This window comes from Cibotium barometz, chromosome 47 (genome assembly GCF_041138505.1).
Source record: "Cibotium barometz isolate CiBa-2024 chromosome 47, ASM4113850v1, whole genome shotgun sequence".
Taxonomy (NCBI): Eukaryota; Viridiplantae; Streptophyta; class Polypodiopsida; order Cyatheales; family Cibotiaceae; genus Cibotium; species Cibotium barometz.
Genome location: NC_141092.1, coordinates 3884614 through 3903078, shown reverse-complemented (window position 1 = coordinate 3903078; position 18465 = coordinate 3884614). Strand labels below are relative to the sequence as shown.

The following is an 18465-nucleotide window of genomic DNA, read 5'->3' as shown; positions in this document are numbered from 1 at the left end:
CACCTTGCCAATGCAAGGCTCATCTCCATCAAGAAGCCTCAACATAAGAATGATTGGCCGCACAACCTGCAACAATACCTCAACAGTGTCCCAAAAAGTGTCATCAAGAACAATGGACCTGCATCGAATACCTGCCACTGAGGTGCGCTCTCGCCATGCATCCCACTCCTCACAAACTACAAGCTGCCTCAAATGATTCTTCACTTCAAAAAGACGCTTTAGCATAAGGAAATTATATGCAAAGCGTGTATCTGAATACTTTAAGAGATCCTTTGGGGATCTCTGTCGATATACAGCCAAAATGTAGTGGTGGCGAGTGATAAATGAAACACTGTGATTGCCCATTTCAATAGAAGGCTCCACCCACTGCATCTTACCAATATCTTTGAGGAGATTGTTGAGCCCATGTGACATGCAAAGAGTGAAGCAAATATGTGGGTACCTATCCTCAATGATCCTCCCTGCTGCCCTGTTTGAGTTCTCTCCATCAGAAACAAACTGGATGACATTATTGAGACCCACGTACTCAATGGCTTCACTCCAAATATTTGCCAATCTCTCTGCAGTTTTGCCCGCCTCTGAATTGTCAATAGCTTTAATAAAAAAGCTACATCCTCTGGAGTAGGCAAGGATACCCTGAATGGAGCGGCTCCTGGTGTCACTCCAACCATCACCCATGATAGTGACGCCACATCTACGCCATACATCCTGAATGGGTCCCAAGGCATCCTCTATGGCCGTCCTCTCTGTGGCTAGAAGTGTAGTGCGCAATGCCTCGGATGAAGGTGGAGCATAGCCAGGTCCGAAAGAAGCAATCTCCTTCACCATATCTGCAAAGTATGGGTTGCGGGCCTTTACCAAAGGAACATCTGCAGCATAAAAAAACCGTGCCACTGATGCATCTACTTGTGCCCTCCTCCTAGGGTGCCATGATGCCACAAGACTAGCCTGCACTGGACCTCGTGAAGCCTGGGTCTGGGAAGCATTTGTTCCATCTGCGGATGGCTGTGGAGCAGCCCCAAATAATGGGGTAGATGCACTCGCTGAAGATGCCACGCCTGCAGGTGTAGCTGATGATGATGTACCTCAAGGATCAAGAACAGAGGGCCGACTCCCTGCTGCATCAAGTCTATCTGCAAGTGCCTGCAATCGTATGATATCTGCTCCTGACACTGTAGGGCAAACAGAAATGCCTTTGCCTCTAACCCCCAACAAATGGGCTCGCACACGATCCATGCCTCCAGTCTTAATGGATCCACAAAAGTGGCACTTCCACTTGCGTGACCCTCCTCCTCTTGCACTATCATATCTGGACACAAGATCCACCTCATTCCACCAAGGGGATCTGTTTTCTGCATCTATGCCACAAGGAAGTGCCATTGAAATTGATAAATGGCTGAAAATTAAAAAAACATGCAAAATGCCCTTGCATGAGACATAAGTAAAGTGTCCACAAAGTGGAAAAAAACGCAGCAAACTAGAATCTCCAAAATCCAATGTTCATTGCGTAAATTTTAAATCTTATCTGCTGAGTGCTCAAGACTCGAGTCACGAGTGCCACCCGAGCAAAAGAAGGGGCCAACTTGCCAAGGCCCAAGAGCCTAGAGGAGGGGCCAAGAGGAGGTAGGGAGAGTGTGCACTGTGGGGCAGCCAAGGCTCAAGGTAGGGAGAGTGTGGGGCAGCCAAGAGGAAGGGTGGGTCTTGGGATAGTAGGTGGAATGGAGAGTGTGGGGCAGCCAAGGGGGCAGCAAGTGGTAGGGAGAGCACACAAGCAGCAGGCGCAGCCAACGAAGCAGGCGCAGAAGCGAAAAAGAGCCGTACGCTGGAAAAAAATGGCCACCGGCGACTTAGCGAAAGTACACTTTTCCGGAACGCCCGGAACGTGCGTTCCGCCCTAGCGTTCCGGCGTTCCGACACGCGTTCCGCCACGTTCCCCGGCAAGTGCTCCGTTCCGGCTCCCGTTTCCACGTTCCGGGCACGCCTTGCGCTTCGGAGCGGCGTTCCGGCGTTCCAGGAAGGCGGAACGCCGTTCCGCGGTAACTATGACTCAAGGCTCATCAATGTATTCATTCAACTCTTTATGAGTTGGGTCCTTAGGGTCCTTAGTGTAGGACTGTTTTGGTGTATTCCACCTTTTCAAGAAGGTAGCCTATGGCTGTAGATCTAGGGTACCTTTTTGTACCATATGAATATACTGAATTTCCAGCTATCTCTCTCTCTCTACTCTCCCTTCTATCTGCGTTTTTGCATCAACATGTTCTAAGTGGTGTTTAGGGCTGAAAGAAGACTATCAGAGCTTCCGCGTGTTACAATTATATGGTTTTCTTTGTGTTCCAAAGTGTAGTACCATCATCATGATTGTGGGTATCTCATGCAAATGCATCACAAGGTCAGTAAATTATTGATTTCGCAACCAAGGGCATAGCCTTAAGGTCTTAGACCTAGAAATTGTCAAACTTCTCTTCTCCCTCATGTACAACTAAGGCTACGTCTTTGTACACAAGGTACAAGCTCAAACATCAATTGGCCCCCATGAGAGGTTGTGCAATGAATCCGCATTTGCAAAGCACTCTCTGGCTAAAGGAATCGTAGGGTCCAAAACTTCCATGAAATACCATATCCTGGTATCTACAATGCTCAAGACACCCTAAGAAGTTTCACTATCTCGGTGTCAACACTAGGTTAGGACCATGCCTCACAGCAGAACCACCCAAGATTAGCGATTTAAAGTGGGATAAGACACCCCAATCTAGAGATATAGAAGCATCAAAAAACCATACATGCAATAGGCCCTGGAATCCCAAACTACCAAGACATACCTCGTGTAAAACATCTATCAAGGCACACAAGTGTAAGGTGGAATGGCCAATTCCTCTCTAAGACTGGGCCTTGATCAATTGGATCTCCTGTTGGATGTCATGGTCAAATTATAACTTGCTGGCTATTCCTACGGATCATTTCCATGGGTGGGCTGTGGAAGGGCAAGCCGCCACCTCCAATGAGACAGTTCAGGGCGGTATCATGGACCCCAAGGCTACAGATATAGTTTTAAATCATTATAACCATGTCCTTCAAACCACAGATAGACTAAGACAATGTGTGAATGCTTGGAAATTTCTGCATCTTCTTCATGCCACATGCAAGTATTGCTGCATCCTAGACCTTCTTCAGGTGTTATGCGTTCAAATGAGAGATCCAACAAAGCAAAGATAGAGGAAAGCTTCAAACCTGAAAACGCAGGATGCCGCTTGACAGGTGGGGAGGATTTGACTGCAGTGCAGTGACAGCAGAAATCAGAGCTTCCCGCGCATCAGGAAGAGAAAGAACAGTTGGCAATGTCCGTGTTTGGCACAGAAGAACAGGACCCTCAACGTCTCCGAGGCCAGAGAAAGACCCAAGTGCAGGCTCCTCTGTGACAGCAGTGCAGGCACGGCATAGGCATTGAACCTGCCACACGCACAAACAAAAAACCATCAATGAGCAATTCCTTAATGCATGCTTGATGTCGCCACCATAGCCAGTCGTACAAATGCAGTGTTTGGCCATCTGGCCGTACAAATACAGCCCGGGCACTGGGGGTTTGGCCGTAAAGAGATACGGTTTTGCTAGATGCAATGCCAAACAAAGATTTATGATCCAGAAAAAGCCAGGCATACCTTTCTGTTGTGGCTCAGCAGGACGGAGTTTGTCGGGCTCCTCCGAAGGAAGCCATGGTTTCTGAGAAATGAAGACGAGAGCAGAAGGGTGCGGGGAGAGCTGATATTGACAGCTAGGACTTCAGAAAGCCGAAGAGAAGGTTCGGGGCGAGTAGCGGTTGAAGAGGCGACCAGGCCTGGGCTGAGCAGCTCCATCTACCACCAGCTAAGGCTGGTAAGGTCCGCTTGCCTAAGGTCCTAAGGGACTAAGGTTGGGTTGCACGTGATGGCATTATCCTGAACTTCCTGCCTCTTTAAGTTAGAAGCTTGTTTGCCTCTTGGACCTCTATTTAGTAGACCTCATATTGGCAATCCTCAAATGCCACCTCTATTTAGTAGACCTCTTTTTCTTTTTTTCCCTTTTTTCCATTGGATTCGAATGAGTTCCCGGTGTGTTGTTGTCTGTTATTTCATCTGCATCTGTCTGTTATTTCATCTGCATCAGCATTGCCCTCCTCTTCATAATCTCCATTGTTTCTTGCATTGAACGGGTCAAAGTACCTGGCGAGACGGAAGGAGTATCGACAAAGAAAATATCTTCTATATCTATGCATCGAGTAAGATGTGGGAGTTTCATGACTTTCCATTTTTCTTACTCATACCCGACCCAGTTTTTGGAATAATCCATGAGGCTGACGGGTAGTACTTTCCATTACGAATCATTTTTAGAAGAGTGGTTTGTATAGATGTGCCAATTTTATTGGCTATATGATTATCCATGTAGACATAAGCTCTCTCAAAAAGATTGATAGGTGATAAACAGACTTTATTTTTCAAGTCAGTTTGGCCATATAAGGCATAGAGCTGTCGACCTCTAGTAATTTCCTCAGCAGATATGTTGTGCAAAAAAAATTTAAAGTGTCGTCTATGGAAATCTTTCATGCAATAACCCACCATCCCTTCGAGGGTATGCATCTTGACTTGCGTAAGCCCTCTACACATTACTAGTGCACCCTGAGGCTTAAACAAATCCCAACCCAAATATCTTTTTACAGTTTTTCCTATGCTTATTAGAGATGGTGCCATTAAAGAACATACCATTTGAAAGTGCAAATGGTTTAATGTTCAACATTTTTCAAGTGAAAATAGACTTTTCATACATTCCATCCTCACAAACTCCTCCAAGGGTTCCCAGCAGGAATAGTATATATCTCTATTTCCTATGGCTATTGTAACAGACACCTCAAACAGCCTGGTTTTAATTTTCGGCTGGAAAAGAAGGGATTTTGTTTATGGAAGGTTCTCAATCTGTATTCTTCTCATTCTCAAGTGGTTTTTTCCCTTTTGTATTTACTTTGCTTGAACCTTCAAGAAACAAAAAAGGATTATATTTCGACTTGTAAAACAATGCATAAATTAAGAAACAAGAGTGTTTGATATTTTACAAATTAAAGAATACAAAATTGAAGTTTTTTAAAAAAATATTTGAAGTACATTATTAACCTACAAGATTAAATTATTCATAATTAAATTAAATCGTTTAATTCACTTTAATGTTTTCTATTTTTTTTCATTACTTCAATTTCATAATTTTGATATTTTTTTAACAAAAGTGAGTAAAGAAATCATAATGAAGACATTCATTAAGAAATTATAAATAATTTTTCTTCGTTTACGTCAGTTTATTTTAATTCACGATCTTATTTGATAACGTATAATAAAGTTAAGTATTTATTTAAAAAGTATAATTTTAAAGATAAAACTATTCACCTACTAAATTTTAATACTGCTGCTAAAAAAGATAAGTTACTCATGTTTAAGAAAAACCACAAATTTTGCACGAAGACAACAAACAAAGACTGGGAGGAAAAAAGCAATAATAATCAAACGATATTTTAATGACAGTTTACTGATTTATTTAATAATTTTTAGAACGAAGTTTGGAAAAAAACATTAATTAAAAATAAGAAAAAATTTCTATAACAACGAAAAATATTACAGATTAATGAACATTGCACGAAGACAACAAACGAAGACTGGGAGAGAAAAGAAAAAAAGTATTATGCTGACAATTTACTGATTTATTTAATAATTTTCAGACAACAAACGAAGTCTGGAAGAATAAACGTAAATTTAAAATAACTATCAAAATCTATACCATCGAGAAAAAATATAGATTTACAAAGGAAACAAGATAAACAAAAAATGAAGGTAAATTGTTTACTACTTAAATTTATATTCGGCAAATGCGAAACATAATTCATTGCATGTATACTTAAATTCGGCACATGCGAAACAAAATTCATTGCATGTAAGAGATCAGTGCTTTCACAAAGATTATTATGCATATTTTGCATATGTTTTTAAAGGATGATTGTAATCGTATAAAAATATGCCAGCAGAAGAGAAATAGGATAATTACAGCAACTGCAGGGAAAAAAATAAATGAACCCAAAAAGAAAATTAGTAAGAAATATAACAAGCGAAATCATATTAGTAAATATTAATCAATGACCCCAAAAAAAAAGTTTAGCAAGCACAACCATATTAATTACAAAATAAATACAAATATGAGAAAAATTTACCCGACGACCGTGCCTTCTCCTTCACTGCGCGAAGAGTGCGAACCATCGAGTGGTGTAACTATTCGAGGGCAAGCTATATTCAGCTCTAGGAATAGTCGAAACAAACAGGTTATCTTCATGACAAAGGAGCAGAGTGGAATTACCACGACGATCGAACACCATCATGTTACTAATGTCGTCCAAAGGCTTCTTCCTAGGAGGCATGATGAGCACAAACAGAAGGCCAAAGGATTCTTCCTACGATAAAAGAAACAACAAGAAAAAGGCATGATAAGCACCTATAGAAAGCCTCTTTAAATAGACCATGCAATCGTTCTAGAAAAAGATTGTAACTAAAATAGACAGACCGTGGACATGACGAGGACGGCATGAAACATACCAATGGAAATCAAACATCGATACAGAAATCACATGAGAAGCACATGAGCAGAACCGAAACGTAGGATAAGAAAGGAAATATGTACAACACTAAGAGATGATCGATAGATGCAAGAGACGCCACCACCATCTGCACCAGAAAGCGCAGCAAAGAAACGCAACGCAGAGGGCAGATGAAGCCGACAGCACAGCGCACGACCTATAAAAACCACGAAAGAAAAACGACAGCACAACGCAAGACCTATAGAAACTAGGTGACAAAGTAGCCATAGCATAGAGCGCACGACCTGCAGAAATCGAGAGAGAAACACGTAATCGAAATTTGCGCACTGTGTTGAACTGCAGAAACCATGAGAGAAAAACGAAAGAGACAAACACGGGGTTGCATGTACATGAGACACGTGTGTAAAATTTTTAAAAGGCAATGAGACACGTGTCTTATTGTTAATTAATGCAACCCCAAAAAATGTTTGGGGTGCATATTGGCAATCCTTAAATGCCACCTTATCGTGTAGACATAATAACTGCAAAGTCAAATGCCACCTTATCGTGTAGACACAATAACTTTTTTGCAACTTTTGCCCCATATTTGTCGAAAATCTGGTAATGGATGGGAAGCATAGTTTGTGGGTTATATGGTTCATTGATTCTAATGTGATTTGTAATTTGTGAAAGTAGATGTGGAAGAGGTGAAAAACTTTCTAGAATGGGCAAAAAGTTGTGGTTGTCATTTGGTGACTTCGGGCCACTTGTTTGGAATGATCTTGACCACTCATTTGTGTGGTGCATATAGCTCAATGGAGCTAATAAAAGTTGTACTTGGTCCATGCTAATACGAGCTTGATTATTTGTGTGATTTGGTTGCTATATTTTCTTAATATCTTGTGTATCACTTAATTTTAAATTAGTGAATTCAATCATGTTTAACATCTTAAGCTTTGATCCACCATGAAATTCAGCATGGTATAAGTGCTAAGGGTTTAGCCTCTCAATATTCTTTCAGTTTTCTCTCGTCTCATTAAGGTTTAAAACTAGAGCTTGAGTGAGACAGCAACAAAGAGAGAGAAAGGGGGGTTCATCTACTTAAGGCTTGTAGTATCTCTGTGGGCAAAGACATTATAAGAATTCTCATATGAAGTGTATGTGAAAGGAAGAGAAAGAAAGTTGTTGTGTAAATCTACATCACTTTGCCTCTTTTAACATGCCTACTATAATAAGCACAAGGCAAAGAGAAGGGAGGGACAAAACAATCCGAAAACGACACTAAGAAGCCTTATCTTCTTGGCCGCAAAGCATTCTAAGCTCGATGCCCAAAAGAACTATAGCACTCTGAAGATCAACAAGAACCTATTTAAGTATCTCCAACCACAACTTGGTTACTCATAAGAGTTGCAAGTGTTGGTTCCAAGTGCAATAACGTTCTCTCCCAATCCACATTTCTAATAGCTCAAAATTGCAACCCACACCAAGCAATGTCAAGCAGAGTGAGAGCCGACTACAATAGCTTGACATTGCTCTTATGAGAGTACTCAGTGGTTTGGCAAAGGACTAGTCATTGGGGGAATAGGAGTCACCAAGGGCCCTGGGGCGGAGACATATGATGGGTCTAATAATGCATGGTAGATATAATTAGGAGCTGTATTAGAGGCATAGACCTCAAGGGTTGGTAGACTTCCGTTGGATTTAGTTCTATCAAGGGCACGTCTAATGGCCCTGGGTTATTGGGAAGTATGACTGACTTAAGAAAGGGCATGATCTATCTCGCACTTGGATTGACTAATGCATTTATATATCACACCACATCAAAAGCAGCATGGGACTCATTGGATAGACTAATCACAGCAAAAGAATTAAGCTACCTTAAAATATAGTTTTTTACCTTTAAATGGAGTTTTTTGACTCATACACAATACATGTAGAGGAAACTTCAAAAGCATTATTCATTTGAGATATAGTTTTTTTGCCTTAAAATGGAGTTTTAAGGCAAAAAAACTCCATTTTGACTCATACACAATACATGTAGAGGAAACTTCAAAAGCATTATTCATTTGAAATATAGTTTTTTTGCCTTAAAATGGAGTTTTTAGACTTATACACAATACATCGAGAGGAAACTTCAAAAGCATTGAGGCATCTCAAGAAAATGATGATGTCTGAAAGGAATTAGGAAGCCTCGTGACCACATTAAAAAGAATTACTGATTCCTAGTAATCTTGAGGGAATAGCACCCTCATGGTGGTATAAGACGAGCGTCTTAAAAATGGATCTGCATCAACTTTAGAGCATACATGAAAATGGGCAAAGGGAAAGTGTCACTACTATGGAAAAGTGCCACGCTTTATAAAGGATTGCTACAAAAAGAAAATGACACGAGTCATAACGCCAATGTGAGAAGCAAGCACAAATGGAAAGTGTCACTACTATAAAAAAGTGGCATGTTTTATAAAAGATTGCTACTACAAAAAGAAAAATGACCCTAGTCATAATGCCAATGTGAGAAGCAAGCACATATGGAAAAGGCATCTCTCCATGATGGAGAATGCACCCCCATTAGTAAGGGGTAGTGGGCCAAGGTTATGCACCTTAGGCACTAAGATCATGTGTTTGAGTCAAGAACTCAAAACATAGACCCTAGCATGTAATGACATAGGAGAAGCCCATCACTAAGGGGGAATGTTGGAAAATAGGTTATATGGTTCATTGATTCAAAGTTTGTTTGTAATTTGTAAAAGTAGAGGTGGAAGAGGTGAAGAAATTTATAGAATGAACAAGAGGTGAATAACTTTCTAGAATGGTCAAAAAGCTATGGTTGTCATTTGATGATTTGGAGCCACTTGTGCATGAACCTTATATATATATATATATATATATATATATATATATATATATATTAAACCCTACCTAACCACTAAATGCAACTAACATGAATATGTGAGTAAATACATATTTTATTTTTATTTTATTTTATTTATTTTTAATAATTACAAAAAAATACGAATTATGCTAAAAATACTAATTATGTAGATTACACTAATTATGCACAAAATTACAAAAATTTAAAAACAATGAAAAATATGCAAAAAATGTGGACTCAAAAGAAAACACATAATTTATAGATTTTTTAAATTATTTTTATTTTTATTTTTATTTTTATTTTTTTAAAAAAATACATAAAACATGAAAATTGGTATGCAGAAATTGTAGATTTTTAAAAATTAAAGATTATAAAAAAATAAAACAAAAAAATAAAAAATAAAAAAAATAAAAATACTAACCTTATCGCCTGGGAATCTGCTGCTGCAGAGCCGGCACCTTCGCTCTTTCTGCTGCGGCCTTATCGCCTCCGTTCTTTCTGCTCGCGGCCTTATCCGATGCCTCTCCTCCTTCGCCTCCTCTGTTGTTGCCACCTCACCTTCGCCTTCACAGCTGCCGGCTTCGCTTCCTTCGCTGCCGCCTTCGCCTGCCGCCTCTGCTTCGCCTTCTATTCCGTAGCCAGCAGCAGCAGCTGAAGCTACTCAACGAACCTCGCCTTCTCCTCCTCTGCTACCTTTAGCGGCCAGCAGCCCCTGGGCGACATAGCCGACCGGCTTCTTCTCCTCTTGGCCCTTCGCCTCCTTCGTTGACGCCTTCGCCGCCCCAGCAGGAGCAGCTAGCCACCACCTTACCTTCGCCTTCTCTTCCTCCTCCTCTGCAAAGGCCCTTCAACGAGCTCACCTCCCCGCCTTCGCTGACGCCTTCGCCTCCATAGCTAGCCACCACCTCACCCGCCTGGCTTGATGGAAGTACCCTATTCTTTCACTAATCTATGCTACACTAACTTTACACTAATCCTATGCTTCTCTTAATACAAAACAGCAAATAAAAAGCACTGTAAAACTAATTTTTCTAACTCTAATCTATGAATAAAACATGAACACAACAATGAAAGCAACCATGGAAAGCATAAACATGAATGAAAGCATTCCAATAAACAAAAAACATTAGCGGGAGTAGATCTCAACCGCACAAGTAAGTACTAATCTACTTTTTCTCTTCTAATCACTAGCTCCGAGATTCCACACTCGTGCTAACCCTAAACCTAAAAACAAAAAGAATTAGTGGTAGTAATGCAAGCTTCTCAACCGGTTTTGAGTCTTCTCCCCGGCAGCAGCGCCAATGGAGAGACGGAAGACTCTTTACACTTGTAGCAAGAGTAGCATGATCCGTGTGTAGCTCAATCCAATGGGATTTGCATCCCTTTCGGAGCTAGGGATTCAACCCGTACCGATGCATGGAAGCTTATCCACGAATGGAGAAAATGCTATGAACACCACTACCTTGACATAGACTTTACACACACAAGCTCAATCTTGCCATAGCTCATTCACTCATCATCCCACTCATTCATACATCCAATACAAGAAGAAAGCTAAGCTAATGTACACACAAGCTCACTCATAAGCACACAAGCTCAAAGCACACTTCATTCTCAAGCACTTACTTCCCTAGCATGCACACGAACCTTGAAGCTTAATGGAACTTGAAATAAACATGCATTCTCATTCACTACTCAAGCAATGCCTTGCCCATGGAAAAGCTACAAGCTATGGAGAAGCTTAAGCTTGAATCCACTACCACACAAAGCCTAATAGAGAATCCACAAGCATCAACAAAGAAGCATGCACACTAGAGAATAGAGATGAGAAGAGAGAAAAACATGATCTCATTGCATTGAATTGGAAGAGCATTGCTCATACAATTAGTGTAGATGGGGAGAAAGAAGAGCTTGCACCTCTATGAACAAGAGGGAGAGCTAGTCTCAAGAGAGCTCAAGCATGAGTTCAGCCCAAAGTGTGTGTGAGCTCTCAAATGAGCCACTATTTATACTAAAACTCCTAAAACTCCCAAAACTTCCTATGTGGGATTATTCTCAAGCCCACTCCCACACTCACCTACAACTTGGAACTCTCTACAAGAGCCCTAAATAAGAATGTCAAGTCTCTTGTTTTCCTGCTTCCATCTTTGTGTTGCATCCTTGCCTTGATCACCACTCGACGCAACAGCATTACTAAAGTTAGGGCGCCTTATCCTGACACAAAGAAAAGCCAAAAATCTTATCTCGTGAAAGTGCAGCAGCAAAATAGTTTACAACGAGAAATATATTCTATTTCATGACGTGAAGCACCATCTAGATTACAATGTGTCTGTTAGTTCACGAAAACTTGCTAGTTTATGGATTAGCAGTTCAAGAGAGTTAACATTTCATGGATTGCTAGTTCACGGATTAAGGCTTGTAAGATGACCAACGATGGTAAGATAAGTTCATAAGTACACCATAGGAGTTGCCTCAACTCGAATTACTACAATTCCCAGCTGAAATTTTGAAGCGTGAAACATGAGTGGTCCACTACATGAAACACACACAGTTCACGATGTGAGACACAGTCTACTATTTCACAAAAATTTGTTATTTCATGATAAAAAGAGTCAACTCGACAAAAAACCAATCATAGTGGTTAGAGTAGTGATTTAGCCCCTGTAAAACACGTTCTTATGCACTTAAGGTCAGGGAAACACATTGGAGACGCCCTTATCCCCGATGATAGTGCATCAAATCACCCAGGTTCTTCCTACCAAAGAAGTGGTTATTTAGGTCGCTTGGCAAGCACTTAATTGAGTGTTGCAGCTTGGAGAAATTTGACCACCATAGAAACAAGTGTTGAGATATCGAGCTCATCTAGTGAGGCGGTGGACATTGATGACCCGCCTGGGGGATAGGCCTCACACTTACACCACTGGCATGGTTGGTGAGATCATGGGTGATATGTGGTCAGTGGGATGACAGGCTATGTGATAGCCATTCTAGAAACTGGCATAGTTATAGCGCCAGCTCATTTAGTTGGGTTCACACTATAGAGAACCCTAGTATGTATTTGGTTGAGTACCTTTCTTATTGTGTGTACTCTTATCTTTGTATATGGTGTGTTGAGTGTTGTGTGAAGAAGAAGAAGATTTTCAGCCTCTCACCTTGTGTGTTCTCTTTTAGGGTTTTGTGAGTGTGTATGTGTGCTTGTTGCAAGAGCTCAAGCTCTCTTCTCCCGTGCATCTTTTCATGGTATCAGAGCCTGAGGGCTGAGCTACAAGCAAGAGAAGCACAGGAAGCGGTACGAGGGTAAGAGCTTCATCTACTCTTCTCCCTATTTGTGTTGGCGACTACACCCTTGTCGGGAGCTCTACGGGAGGCACCGGCAAACGATCTCTGATTGAGGAGCTTTTGGACGGAATTTTTTGGGCCGAAAATGCGTTTTGAGCGCGTTAGGACCTCCGTTTTTTGGAAAGTACACGATTTCGAGCACTGCGGGTAAGTCATCGATTCTCTACAGAACTCTATTTTAAGAACAGTAAGAAGACAGATTGGTTGTACAGACATTGTGTGTGCTGCAAGGAGGTCAACAGTTGCCATTGGGTGTATGTATGCACATTGAGGTCACTGGTTGTTTGTGACATTGAGTGTAATACAGTACCGCTCTACAGAAAATATAGCAATTTGTGCAGGACAAACCAGAGTGCTGTTTCTGGTAAATTTGTGTGTCTGGCAAGATGTCAAATGATGGCATAAACTAGATTGTTGCTGAGAAGCTTGATAAGAACAACTTCCATGCTTGGAGGTTCAGATTGACAAATTTCTTGATGGAAAAGGGTTACTGGGACTACATAAAAGGTGAGCATGAAGAGGCACCAGAGATACCGGAGATCAACCCGACTGTTGCAGATGTGAAAGACTTCAAGGATTGGAACCAAGGAGCCAGAAAAGTTATGTATTGGCTCTCTATCAGTATACAGGACACCATGATTGGGCACATACAGGATGCCAAGTTCCCAAGGAGGCGTGGGACACCTTGGTAAAACTCTATGAAACGAATACCAAGGCACAAAAGATACAGTTAAAGAATGAACTTCATACTGTGGAGAAAAAGAGTATGTCTGTAATGACTATGCATTGAAGATCAAGGGTATTGTGGAATCCCTTGCATCTATTGGCGTTTCAGTAGATGATGATGATAAGGTGGAAGTCTGTCTACGTGGTCTCGGGCCACAATACAAGGCGTTCAAGATGTCTATTCAAACTCAGGAAAACATTCCCAATTTCACAGATTTGGTGTCTATGTTGATTATAGAAGAGCTTGGGTGAAGACCAACAGTCTTCACAAAACAAAAACAGTTCAGAGCAATAGGCCTTCTACACAAGTTCAAGAAGAGGATGAGGTAGAGGAGGCCGTGGACGTGGCCGAACAAAATCACATTGCTATAATTTCAACATGGTATCAGAACCATGCCTAGAATTCATCAAGTTTATGAGCCCATTATCTAGTTAATTAGGATTAGTAGATAATTAGAAAATAATCAAATTTTTAGTTATTTTTCAACTCACCTCTGTACCCCTAGCTAGTGGAGGAGCTCTAGCTCCTTGCACACATAAAATTAGGCCCATTGCTTGTAGCCATACATAGCCAACCCATAGGTGCCCTAGCCAGTTAAAACAGAAGCACAAACCACCGACGGAATGAGAAGAAATCACAATTTTCTTTAGCGTAGTCTTTTCTGAGAAGATTGCAGATCTTGTCTTCACCCAATCAAATTGGTATGATTCCTCATAGCTCCAGGGGTTTTCAAGCATGCTCTACAAGCTGGTGAAGTCAGAATTTGATTTGATCAAGTCTACAGTGAGATCCAAGCTCTTCATCAAATCTGCAGCAGCAGCAGGTGACTTTGGTAAAACAGAGATTAAGCATTCAATATTTGGTCAAATCTTGTGTTTATTGGCTTAATCCTCTACTAGACTCATTGCTATTGATAACCTTGAAAGCATTTGAGCTCATTTGAAGTCTAAGGCATCAGATCTGGACTCCCGCATACTCTATTTTCTGTACATAAAATAGAGGATTAATTTGCTAATCAGTGAGATTAATCAGTGCTAATCACTCTATTTTTGTGCAATTGAGGGTTCAAATTAACCTTTAGTATCTGATATAGATCCCTATAACTTTAGATTGCAATTCGGAGAGAGTTGGTTTGATACTCCAACCATTCTGTACAAATTGGTTACCCTTGATTTATTGTAATTTCTGGTAAAAATATGCTGATAAATTTGTGATAATCATCATCTTACATTTAACCCTTGGTTAATGCCTATAAATCTCACTCAAAATCAAGATTATTCACAGCCAGAGTTGCATTTGGGGGAATGTGCATAAGAATGAATGCTATACGCATTATGTATTGGGCACATTACATCAGTGTAAAAATGGGATCAGGCACTGCCCTTGTCCCAAGAATAAGGCAAGAGGTAAGACCTCCCGCATAAATTTGGGTTTGCATTCCATAATGACACAAGATAAACATCAAAAGCCCAAAAGAACTGTCAACAAAACATTTAAACATGTTGCTCACATGGAGCAAGAAGGCCTGAGAGACGGACAAGCTCATGGCCCCAGCCACCATGAAAGAAGAAGAACATCTCTTGCCAAGAGGAAGATCCACACCAAGAAGATCTAAAGGAAGCATTGAAGGAAGACATGGACACGAGAAGAGAAGCTACCCACAAGAAGATTGAAAGAAGAGGAAGACACGGACGTGTGGAGAGAAGCTGCCACCACGAGAAGAAGACTGAAGACAAGAGAAGATGTGAGGCTCCAAAGAGTGAGGAGCCATGTGAAAATCTCTGAGAGAGAGAGAGAGAGAGAGAGAGAGAGAGAGAGAGAGAGAGAGAGAGAGAGAGAGAGAGAGAGAGAAACCCCACAACTCAATGTAACCTGCCCCAACAAAGTAAAATCACCTCTGAGGCACACCGATGATGTAGGCCACGTGGTAGATGTATGTGTGAGCACTTTAGTCAAGGTCGCGGGCACTTGTAGTAGCCTTGGACACATAGAGAGAGAGAGTGTCAAGGACTATGAGTTTAGGGACTTGAGGCACTGGTCGCCGGCTATCAAGTAAGAGAGAAACTTGGTACAGGGTCCAGGTGTGCTAAGTTAACTTGAGGGGAGGTGTGCTAAGTTAACTTGAGGGGAGGTGTGCTAGACACTGGTCGTGGACTATCAAGTAAGAGGGAAACTTGGTATAGGGTCCAGGTGTTCTAGGAGTATTCACTTGAGGGGAGGTGTTGAAATATACAAGTGAATAGGGTGTGTGCGGGAACAAGCCCTTGGTTAGAGGCTGTAAAAGAGAATCTGTAAATGTGAAAGAACTTATGAAAAGGTGAGAAGAATCTACTGAGAGAGAATAAAGAGTAGTATGAGAAGATTTAGGAAGTGTGGAGATATTCTGGGAGAGGTGGAGAGAATCAAGCAAAAGAGGTGGAGTGAATCAAGGAGAAATCAGTGGGATTAGATGCTTGGATGTAAACTCTATAAATTGAGGCATTGGCCTAATGAGAATTTGCTGATTTTTGATTATCCATGCCTACATTAAGCTATTTGTTAATTACTCACTAATCACATCTTAATTACTCACTAATCATGTCTTAATTACTCACTAATCACGTCTTAATTATTTACTAATCACTTTGTTAATGATGTTGATTCTAGTATTTGATCCACCATAGCTCATCACATTGCTGTAATTTCAACATGGTATCAGAGCCATGCCTAGAATTCATCAAGTTTATGAGCCCATTATCTAGTTAATTAGGATTAGAAGATAATTAGAAAATAATCAAATTTTTAGTTATTTTTCAACTCACCCCTGTACCCCCAGCTGGTGGAGGAGCTCTAGCTCCTTGCACACATAAAATTAGACCCATTGCTTCTAGCCATACATAGCCAACCCATAGATGCTCCAGCCAGTCAAAACAGAAGCGCAAACCACTAGCGGAATGAGGAGAAATCACGTTTTTCTTTAGCATAGTTTATTCTGAGAAGATTGCAGATCTTGTCTTCATCTAATCAAATTGGTCTAATTCCTCATAGCTCCAGGGGTTCTCAAGCATGCTCTACAAGCTGGTGAAGTCAGAATTTGATTTGATCAAGTCTACAGTGAGATCCTAGCTCTTTATCAAATCTACAGGAGCAGCAGGTGACTTTGGTAAAATAGAGATTAAGCATTCAATATTTGGTCAAATCTTATGTTTATTGGCTTAATCCTCTACTAGACTCATTGCTATTGATGGCCTTGAAAGCATTTGAGCTCATTTGAAGTCTAAGGCATCAGATCTGGACTCCCGCATACTCTGTTTTTTCTGCACACAAAATAGAGGATTAATTTGCTAATCAGTGAGATTAATCAGTGCTAATCACTCTATTTTGGTGCAATTGAGGGTTCAAATTAACCTTTAGTATCTGATACAGATCCCTATAACTTCAGATTGCAATTCGGAGTTGGTTTGATACTCCAACCATTCTGTACGAATTGGTTACCCTTGATTTAATGTAATTTTTGGTAAAAATATGCTGATAAATTTGTGATAATCATCATCTTACATTTAACCCTTGGTTAATGCCTATAAATCTCACTCAAAATCAAGATTATTCACAGCCAGAGTTGCATTTGGGGGAATGTGCATAAGAATGAATGCTATACGCATTATGTATTGGGCACATTACATCAGTGTAAAAATGGGATCAGACACTGCCCTTGTCCCAAGAATAAGGCAAGAGGTAAGACCTCCCGCATAAATTTGGGTTTGCATTCCATAATGACACAAGATAAACATCAAAAGCCCAAAAGAACTGTCAACAAAACATTTAAACATGTTGCTCACATGGAGCAAGAAGGCCTGACAGACAAGCTCGTGGCCCCAGCCACCATGAAAGAAGAAGAACATCTCTTGCCAAGAGGAAGATCCACACCAAGAAGATCTAAAGGAAGCATTGAAGGAAGACATGGACACGAGAAGAGAAGCTGCCCACAAGAAGACTGAAAGAAGAGGAAGACACGGACGTGTGGAGAGAAGCTGCCACCACGAGAAGAAGACTGAAGACAAGAGAAGATGTGAGGCTCCAAAGAGTGAAGATCCATGTGAAAATCTGTGAGAGAGAGAGAGAGAGAGAAACCCCACAACTCAATGTAACCTGTCCCAACAAAGTAAAATCACCGAGCTGAGCCACACCGCGATGATGTAGGCCACATGGTAGATGTATGTGTGAGCACTTTAGTCAAGGTCGCGGGCACTTGTAGTAGCCTTGGACACATAAACAGAGAGAGGACTATGAGTTTAGGGACTTGAGGCACTGGTCGCGGGCTATCAAGTAAGAGAGAAACTTGGTACAGGGTCCAGGTGTGCTAAGTGAACTTGAGGGGAGGTGTGCTAGACACTGGTATTGGACTATCAAGTAAGAGGGAAACTTGGTATAGGGTCCAGGTGTTCTAGGAGTATTCACTTGAGGGGAGGTGTTGAAATATACAAGTGAATAGGGTGTGTGCGGGAACAAGCCCTTGGTTAGAGGCTGTAAAAGAGAATCTGTAAATGTGAAAGAACTTATGAAAAGGTGAGAAGAATCTACTGAGAGAGAGAATAAAGGGTAGCATGAGAAGATTTAGGAAGTGTGGAGATATTCTGGGAGAGGTGGAGAGAATCAAGCAAAAGAGGTGGAGTGAATCAAGGAGAAATCAGTGGGATTAGATGCTTGGATGTAAACTCTATAAATTGAGGCATTGGCCTAATGAGAATTTGCTAATTTTTATTATCCATGCCTACATTAAGCTATTTATTAATTACTCACTAATCACATCTTAATTACTCACTAATCATGTCTTAATTACTCACTAATCACATCTTAATGATTTACTAATCACTTTGTTAATGATGTTGATTCTAGTATTTGATCCACCATAGCTCATCACATTGCTGTAATTTCAACATGGTATCAGAGCCATGCCTAGAATTCATC

At 40.9% G+C, this 18465-nt stretch overlaps 1 protein-coding gene across 11 annotated transcripts in view; it reads right to left on the bottom strand.

Annotated features, from left to right (window-relative positions):
* The window catches only part of PHYLLO (2-oxoglutarate decarboxylase/hydro-lyase/magnesium ion-binding protein), a 169922-nt gene extending 165966 nt beyond the window's left edge, over positions 1–3956 (bottom strand). For 3 of the 11 annotated variants that reach the window (XM_086784343.1, XM_086784350.1, XM_086784349.1), the window contains exons 1-2: positions 3657–3940; positions 3229–3447 (exon numbers count right to left, since the gene is read on the bottom strand). In XM_086784343.1, the coding sequence (XP_086640469.1) occupies positions 3229–3447; positions 3657–3851 (414 nt within the window). In that variant the 5' untranslated portion in view covers positions 3852–3940. Of the gene's footprint in view, positions 1–3228; positions 3448–3656 lie in introns of all 11 variants that reach the window. The other 8 variants (XR_015263729.1, XM_086784346.1, XM_086784344.1 and 5 more) reach the window with 8 other exon arrangements.
* Between the last annotated feature and the right edge of the window lie 14509 nt (positions 3957–18465).